The sequence below is a fragment of the Perca flavescens genome, chromosome 6 (assembly GCF_004354835.1).
Source record: "Perca flavescens isolate YP-PL-M2 chromosome 6, PFLA_1.0, whole genome shotgun sequence".
In the NCBI taxonomy this organism is placed as follows: Eukaryota; Metazoa; Chordata; class Actinopteri; order Perciformes; family Percidae; genus Perca; species Perca flavescens.
In genome coordinates this window covers 33,386,237-33,395,537 of record NC_041336.1, presented here as the reverse complement: position 1 = coordinate 33,395,537, position 9,301 = coordinate 33,386,237, and the positions used below count along the sequence as shown (strand labels likewise).

Below are 9,301 nucleotides of genomic sequence, written 5' to 3'. Positions count from 1 at the left end.
TAACCCATACAACATAGTGTGATACTGACAAAGCGAATCATTGACAAGTAGATATCTTTTCAATGTAATTCTCTTTTCTTCTTCTTTCTTCTCTTCCTTTTCTTCTCTTCTTTCTTTTTGACAACTATTGATAGTAGGTAGGCTACAATGTATTTTAGTGAAGACATGTTTAGTGGCAACATTTTTAAATTTGATCACTCATTTAAACACAAATATTGCTAACTAATATTTTTTTTCTGCGCCGACCTAAAATATCTAGCCTATGAAAACACACGCAAACTATTGATAACTCTTTTTCTTTGCCTGTTTTTAAACAGAACTAAATATTTCTTAAAGAAGTCAAAAAGGCAGCATACAAATGATTAAAACAACATAAACAGGCATTAATTATATTTAACATATTTCAAAGTATAATGCTGCATATTAGGGGCTTTTATTTTGATGGTTGTGACCGGAAGCGCTATTGGAATACGGCGCTGTGTTTGGCTTTTGTGGGAATGAGAGAGTGAGGGAGAGCAGAACAGGTTGGAACAGCATACTGAACGCTAGACGGTCAGACGCTTTCCTGGAGGAGTAACGTTACGCTTTCATCTTTTGCGGATTTTAACTGGAGAAGTCGAGTTTGTCATTCAAAGAAATCTGTGGATTTGTTTTGTTCCGTGTTTGTATCACCTGCTCGGTGGGAAGCCGGGGGAAAGGAAGAGTGAAAGCCCCGCTGGAAGAAGCCGCTTTTACCTCGCTAAGAAACGCCAACAAAGAGCATTCAAGGAAGTAACGTCAGCCTGGCGAGGGGAACGCAAGTTAAGTTAGCAACAAATAACAAAGTACCGCGGCGGATACGTTCTTCACCATGGCTTACAACAGACTTCTTCGCGCCGTTTTGACTTTGTTGTTTTTTACGCTGTTTCTGAACGTGGGAATCTTTCGAGTCAATGGGCAATACGGCGGCGGTGACCGAGGGATGTCTATACCGGAGCACGGATTTTGCCAGCCCATTTCCATCCCGCTGTGTACGGACATCGCGTACAACGAGACCATCATGCCCAACCTGCTCGGCCACACCAACCAGGAGGACGCCGGGCTGGAGGTGCACCAGTTCTACCCGCTGGTTAAAGTCCAGTGCTCTCCGGATTTAAAGTTCTTCCTCTGCTCCATGTATGCGCCCGTGTGCACGGTGCTTGAGCAGGCGCTTCCCCCGTGCCGCTCTCTGTGCGAGCGCGCGCGCCAGGGCTGCGAGGCGCTCATGAACAAGTTCGGCTTCCAGTGGCCCGACAGCCTCGCGTGCGAGACCTTCCCTGTACACGGCGCGGGAGAGCTCTGCGTCGGGCAAAACATGACGGACCGCCCCGAGACGGACGTCCCCGCGCCCTATCCCACCGAGCGCCCGCCTCCTGGCCCCCCGAACGGTCAGTTCAGCTGCCCGGCCTCGCTCAGGGTGCCTCCCTACCTGAACTACCGCTTCCTCGGGCAGGAGAACTGCGGCGCTCCCTGCGAGCCGAAGAGGTCTCACGGGATGATGTACTTCAGCGAGGAGGAGCTGAAATTCGCCCGGATATGGATCGGCATCTGGTCGGTGCTGTGTTGTGCTTCCACCCTGTTCACGGTGCTGACCTATCTGGTGGACATGAAACGCTTCAGCTACCCGGAGCGGCCCATTGTCTTCCTCTCCGGCTGCTACACCATGGTGTCCATCGCCTACATCGCTGGCTTTCTGCTGGAGGACAAGGTGGTTTGCAATGACAGGTTCGACAATGACATAAGGACCGTGGTGCAGGGCACGAAGAAGGAGGGCTGCACCATCCTCTTCATGATGCTCTACTTCTTCAGCATGGCCAGCTCGCTGTGGTGGGTCATCCTGGCTCTCACCTGGTTCCTGGCAGCGGGGATGAAATGGGGCCATGAGGCCATCGAGGCTAACTCCCAGTACTTCCACTTGGCCGCCTGGGCCGTGCCCGCCATCAAGACCATCACCATCCTAGCCGTAGGCCAGGTGGACGGAGACGTGTTGAGCGGGGTCTGCTTCGTTGGCATCAACAGCGTGGACGCCCTGCGGTGGTTCGTCCTGGCGCCGCTGTTCGTCTACCTGTTCATCGGAACCTCCTTCCTCTTGGCGGGCTTCGTGTCCCTATTTCGCATCCGGACCATCATGAAGCACGACGGCACAAAGACGGAGAAGCTGGAGAAGCTGATGGTGCGGATCGGGATCTTCAGCGTGCTGTACACGGTGCCGGCCACCATCGTCATCGCCTGCTACTTCTACGAGCAGGCGTTCCGAGAGCAGTGGGAGAGGACGTGGGTCAGCCAGACGTGCAAGACGTACGCCGTGCCCTGTCCCGTCCAGAACCACCCCAACATGAGTCCCGACTTCACCGTCTTCATGATCAAGTACCTGATGACGCTGATTGTAGGCATCACGTCCGGCTTCTGGATCTGGTCTGGCAAGACACTGAACTCGTGGAGGAGGTTTTACACGAGACTGGCCCACAGTAAACAGGGGGAGACCACGGTGTGATGGGGTCTCCCCACCTCCTTGCCCCCCCCCCCCCCCCCCTCCCTCGGCCCTCACCTCACACAGACTGCTTACTGACAAACTGAATGATAAGGTACGGAAGAGGATTAGGGTCACATGTGAGAATGCAATTCTCACCTTTTTCTTACAATTCTTTTTAAAAAAAATCAGGATTCTGACTTTAATATCAGAAAAGTCAGAGATTAAAGTCGAAATTTTGACCTTTTTTACTGAAAAAACTTTCAGAATTCTGACTTTTCTCATTATTCTGAGCTTTTAAGGTTAAAAAATAGTCTGAATTCTGAGAAAAGAATTCACTTTTTTTCTCAAAGAGAATTTTTTTTTCTCAGAATTCTGACTTTTTTGTTTTTTTAGTTAAAAATAAGTCATAATTCTGAGAAAATAAACTCAGAACTCAAATACATTTCTTCACATGTGGCCCTAATGCTCTTCCATAACAATCCACTTCATTATTTTCCTTAGATTTTTTTTTTTTCTTCCTCAGACTTACAGAGGATACTCGGTATGCTTTTTTTTTTTTATGTACATATACATTTGTGAGATTTTTGTAAGTATATATTTGTATTTAAAGATTTAAAAACTTTTTTCTTATTTTTTAAAACAAACACCTTTTTTTCCATACTTTGGACACCATGGAGTTGTACTTAATCATCACAAAGAGCCAGCTGAGTGTCACTGATGCCGAGGTCCCATGACCTGACTTGCTGTGGACACCACTGGGAGTAACCCCCCCCCCTCCATGACTACTGTGGCTCTATTCTAAGCAGAGTCCATTGAAACCCAAGTGCTTCCTCGTGGCTCCCAGCCGTAAGGGTTGTGCAGGATGTTAAAAAAGACAAACGCATCCGATTGACCGAGAGCTGTGACTCTGTTCACTCACTTTGAAAAGTAAAGGCGAGGACTGGCCTTCCACCTCAAGGTGTAATGTCAGTCTTTGTAGCTTGAGCACTTGGCGTTGGAAGTGATTATGCACATTATGCAGTGTTGCAGCGGTTGCCTGGGTCTGAAGGGGAAATATCAGCGGCCCGGGACCAGAACCGGTGCACACACAAGGGCGTAACTTTGGGTTCGACAAGAATTGTTGGAAAAAACACTAGAAAAAGTGAACAAAATGTCAAAAGGGGCTGTCGGAAATGGCGGTAAAAACTTTGGGGAAAAACTCAAGAGGCGTCAAAAAAAATCAGAAAAAGAGGCGACAAAAACCTTTTTATGGTTTTCTTTTTTTAAGGTTTTTGTCGCGTTTTCTATGTTCTCGCTTTTTCCAACAGTTTTGCAGCTTTTTTCAACAGCAAAAATGTCGGAAAAAGCGACGAAAACATTGAAAACGCGACAAAAACTTTAAAAAGGGACAAAAACTTTGGAGAAAAAAAAAAACCCAGTGTTGATTATTGGGGGTTGCAACCCCCCCCATCCCCCCCATGAATTACGCCTATGGGTGCACAGGTTGTGAATGTGAGCCATTGTGACAGATGCCCGGGGTCTGTAGCACGGCCCTGACAGTCAGATCATTCCTTTCCGAAAATAAAGCACACACTACGATGCCAGGTTAAAGACCATACCAGTGTTTCTACATGTTTTTAGTTCCAGAAAATGTTTAAAAGTGTATTTTACGATAGTACCTTCTCTCAGGCAATACTTTAATTTAGAGATGCTAAACTTAATCGGCAACTATTTTTTTTTTTATAATCTCATTAATCGGTGCGAGGGAAATTCTCTGATGTCAGCTTGTTAAATGTGAATATGTTCTAGTCTCTTCTGTCCTCTGGGACAGGAAACTGAATAGCTTTTGAGTTGTGAAAAACAAGACATTTGAGGATGTCGTCTTGGGCTTTGGGAAACACTGATCCACATTTTTAACTTACAATTAATAATTGAGAAAATAATTGACCGTGAAAATTATCGTGAGTTGCAGCCCTGCTTTGTTTCTCCTTTTTAATTGAGCTACAATTTGTAAATCATCAATCACAGACACTTTAAAGTGCTCATATTATGCTCATTTTCAGGCTCATAATTGTATTTAGAGGTTGTACCAGAATAGGTTTACATGGTTTAATTTTCAAAAAACACCATATATTTCTTATATATTGTACTGCACATTGCTGCAGCTCCTCTTTTCACCCTGTGTGTTGAGCTCTCTGTTTTAGCTACAGAGTGAGGCATCGCACTTCTGTTCCATGTTTGTTGGGGTCGCACATGCTCAGTAGCTAGGTAAGGACTACTAGCCAGTCAGAAGCAGAGTATGAGGGTGTGCCACGCTAGCAGCTAGGCGAGCATTATAACGTGTGTTCCAAAGTGACCACGTTGGTCTCTGAAGTAAAGGCTGGACTACAATAGAGCTGTTTGGAGCAGTTTGTGAACAGTGTTTTCTGTTGGAGATGGTAAGTCCCTTTGGGGGGGGGACTTTGGGCTTTTTCACTTTGTAAACCTATAACATGCACAAAAAAGGAAAGGGGAAAAAGCTCAAAAAAGCATAATATGAGCACTTTAAAACTTGCTTGAGTTAGGTCATTCTGCACTGTGACTGCTTCAGTGAGTTAAAGTTGTTATTGTTGCATGATGCAGATGTAAGTGTAGGTCAGGGTTTCTCAAAGTCCGGGCCAAGGTCCGCATCCGGAACCAAATGGCAAGTCAATCCGGACCCAGCCCATAAACCTTGTTCTAAGACTACAATATCTTATGAAGTGTAGCGTTTTCTACTTTAAAATACATTTTCTATTCGTCAATAAATTGTTAGTGAAAACGTCAACAAGCAACAAAAACGTCCCAAAAACCCAGACAAAAAAAAAACGTAAAAGAATTCATTCATTTAGCCTACTGCATGAAGCTAAATTACTGGCGTAGGTTCGGGAATCACCAGAGGCCTCACGATACCATATCCTCACGATACTTATGTCACGATACGATATTATTTCGATTTTAAACATATTGCGATATATTGCAATTTATTACCTTTTTTCCAACTTCAAATTTTTCCCAATTTCAAATGATGTCCTCAAAAGGAAACTTTGTCAACATTTGTTTTATCATCTCACCCTTTTATTGCTGCAAAATGGGATTGACAAGCAGACAAACTGACCGGCACATATATAATAGTAGATCCATACTATGTATCGATACAGTATTGCCACGGAAAATATGACGATACTGTGCTGCATCGACCCCTATACTGCATGAAGCTCGTCGAAAAGATCCTGTTGTGTAACAGTACCCAAATGGTTAAATAATTTAAGCAGGAAAACCGAGTACTCCGCTTTACTCACTTTACTTAAAAGTTAAAGTGAGTTGATTAAATGCTATTTTGTTATCGCCAATCGGAACGGACCTCAGATGTCAGACGCGGCCCTTTTGAGTGAAAGGTTTGAGTACCCGCTGGTGAACGTTGATTCCCTGCTGTACGACACGACAATTTCACAACGTTGACCAAAACGAAAGCCGATGAGAAGTTCAAGACCCTAGGAAGGAGAACACATGAAAGCATGCCACCCATTTGGCTCTGGTGTTAAATATAAATGTATACTACAAGGGTCTTAAACATGCCCAAACACTGGTGTGTTCCTTTTCTACAGTGGTTGGAAACGGCATTAAAATGGTGTGTTCAGTGAGCTTTTGAACACAAAACATGCCTGCAGTGGCATTTTGAGTTGTTGAATACACCGCTGGGAGACATACAAACCGAGCACACAAGACCTCTGTGAGTGTTGAAGCATTTTTCTTCATACAGTGCTATGTCAAATCATTGGTCACCCAAATAATCCTAATTGTTTCCATTCCACCAAAGCAATAAGAACATTTGATTTAAACTTTTGTGCGTTCACTTCGACTAAATGGAAGACCGTGTGACAGTGGGTGCACCCTTTTGTGTCATCGGAGCAGAGCAAAGACCATTAGTTGAGTAACGGATAAGATGTTTGAAAGAAAACCAATCGGAAAACTTCATTCATGATCGATTAATCGTTTCAGTAATTCAGCATTTTTGTCTTCTTTTTTTTTCCCCTGACATTTTTAACAAAAACAAACAATTGGTCAATTGGGCAAATAATCTGCACATTAATGGATAATAATCAATAAATAATTGCCAGTGTGAAAATAATAGTGTCAGTGAGAAATATTTCCTCCATCTTCCGCTGCTCGGCTCTCGTGTCTTAACTTCAGGTTTTGAATATAATTCAGCGCTGTGATGATAAGAGGTGATCAGATACTGAACAGCAAATGCATGTTTGTGTATTAAATTCATCTCCGTATTAAAAGTCTGACGGCACAAGGGATGTACGTTCGAAAAACTCTATTTTATCATTCTTGTAACTTTATTAGAATCCTCGCCGTTTCCTGTGGCACACATTGTTCAAAAGCTTAACCATGGCACTGTGAATATGGTTCTATCTACAGGTTGTGGGGGGGGTGTTTTGTCATGCACATATCTAGGGCTGGGCAATATAGAGAAAATATCACAATATTTTTGACCAAATACATCGATGCTAATATTGCGGTGATATCATAGGGTTGGCTGTTGGTGCTTTTACAGAACATTAACACATTTTGATACCTGTTTGATAAGTAATCATCAGTAATGTGAATATGACTTAGTGGGTAAAGGCAAATAATAGAACAACCTGGTAAGTTCAGAAAATGACACCACTCTACTGTAATGCAGCCTCTACAACCAGGAAATGACAACACTTGTGTCATATCACGATTTAACAATATCCAAAATGTAAGACAATATCTAGCCTCATATATTGATGTCGATATAATATCCATATATTGCCCAGCCCTACACATGTCATAAATGTTTGTAACAAAGCCTATTTTTGATTGATTTGTACCGGCACATTTGTATGAACCTGGAGGTTGAATATGTCACTTATTGTTGAGAGGAGACTTGGGTTGATGTGCAGGGTAATGTGATCCTGGGAAACATAGCAGCTCACACACACACACACATCGGGACTTGTGTTCCTGTCAAATGCTCTTCCACACGGTGCTTCCGGTTCATAATAATTCTTTTATTGTGTTGACGGCTGTACAATAGTCCCAGCTTTGAAGTCATTTCATTTTGCATTTGCTATGAAGAGAACCTTTTATATTTATAGAAAACAGTCTTATATATACACTACTTTGATTGCTTCATGAGAATAAAAAAAAAAAAAAAAATCTCAACATTGCATCTGTCGAGCCGTTGTAAAATGTCTTTTTTTCCCCCCTTGGTAAAAAAAATTGGTATAGGAAGAGAAATCTGCTCGTTAGCCATTAAAGCAGGGATGTTCCTCAGAGTAAGTGTAAGAGGGCCGCTATTATTCCAACATATTAATAACAAAGATAAATTGTACATTTACACATTGAAGATAAGCTTACTATAGGTAAGGTAGCCATACAGTTAGGCTTAAGGATTTACATTACATGTCATTTAGCTGACCCTTTTATCCAAATGCGACTTACAATTGCTACATATTTCAGAGGTTGCACTCCTCTCGAGCAACTAGGGGTTAAGTGTCTTGCCCAGGGACACATTGGTTGATGTATCGCAGTGGGAATTGAACCCATTTACTGTGCTTTCCACATGTATGTGTAACGTTAAAACACGATAAATAAAATCCATTTATTTTCATCCATTCGGCCCAGTTTAAAATGCAACTCAGTTGTATACAGTATATGTAGTTAGGGGGTCCCTACTCCGTCTCTCTTTCAGCTAAGGGGTCCCTGGCCCAAAAAAATATTGAAGCCGACAGGTTCAGATTTCTTCAAGTCTATCTTAATACTCCCATGCCATATGTGTTCCGTTAAAAATCACTCTTCCTGTCCAGACTGGCTTTGAAGTGCTCCCATCTTAGATTTCAAGTGCTAGGGGACAGAAGCCACAGTCCTCGTTCTATGTATTCAGCCGAAGCTAATGTGAAGCTTCGGCAGTTGGCCCAATCAAGTGGCTACTTTATGGTACTATGGTCAACCCTTGTGTTGTCTTCCAAAATTGAAAATTAACACAGTTTTTTTGACGTTTTTGTCGTTTGTTTCCAGATGCTTTTGAGACTTTTTTTAAACCTTTTTGTCACTTAAATGCAACACTAACACCAACTTGTTACCACAAGTTTTACACTTATTCTTGGATTTTATGGTCAACGTGCCTCTTTTATATGACATTATACCTAATTATTTTGTTAAAAAAGCATAAATTAGAAATTATTTTGACTAATAGTTAAGATCAGAAGATGTTGATAATCACAGACTGGTATACGTCAAAGTTTAGCCAGGATATTGTTTTGAAACCATTAAAACCTTTTTTTTTTAAACGCTACAAAATTTTATAGGAGACCCAAAATGTAATGAAGGTAATCATTGATTTTAACTGAAGCACTTATAGAACCATCCATGTTATTTTGGGGCAATTTGGTTCAAAGGAAACTCATATTTCTGTATTAAAAATACTTTAATACAAAATGTTGGTGTTTTAGGGCGATATGGAGAAAATCCAATATTACGATACTCTTGACCAAATACGTCAATGTCGATATTGCGATGATTGTAGTGTTGACTATTGGTGCTTTCACAAAATATTAACACCATAAGATTTTAGATAAATAATCTTCAGTAATGTGGTAAACAGTTTCAACGGAAATTATAGAGAAAAAATAATTATTTTTTCCCCAGCTATATACTGACTATGTTTACATGCACGCTCAAAAAAATAGTGTGATGGCAAAACAAATCTACAATTCTTCAAATGATATTCCCTCAAAATGTTTCACAACAGATTTTCTGAGAAAATGGAGTTAGTAT

General features: G+C 42.0%; 1 protein-coding gene across 1 annotated transcript; it reads left to right on the top strand.

Annotated features, from left to right (window-relative positions):
* The first annotated feature begins 489 nt into the window (after window positions 1-489).
* Window positions 490-3,777, top strand: fzd1 (frizzled class receptor 1). Its single transcript, XM_028581362.1, has one exon. The coding sequence runs from the start codon at window positions 851-853 to the stop codon at window positions 2,510-2,512; it is 1,662 nt and encodes a 553-aa protein (XP_028437163.1). The 5' UTR covers window positions 490-850; the 3' UTR covers window positions 2,513-3,777.
* Window positions 3,778-9,301: the final 5,524 nt, after the last annotated feature.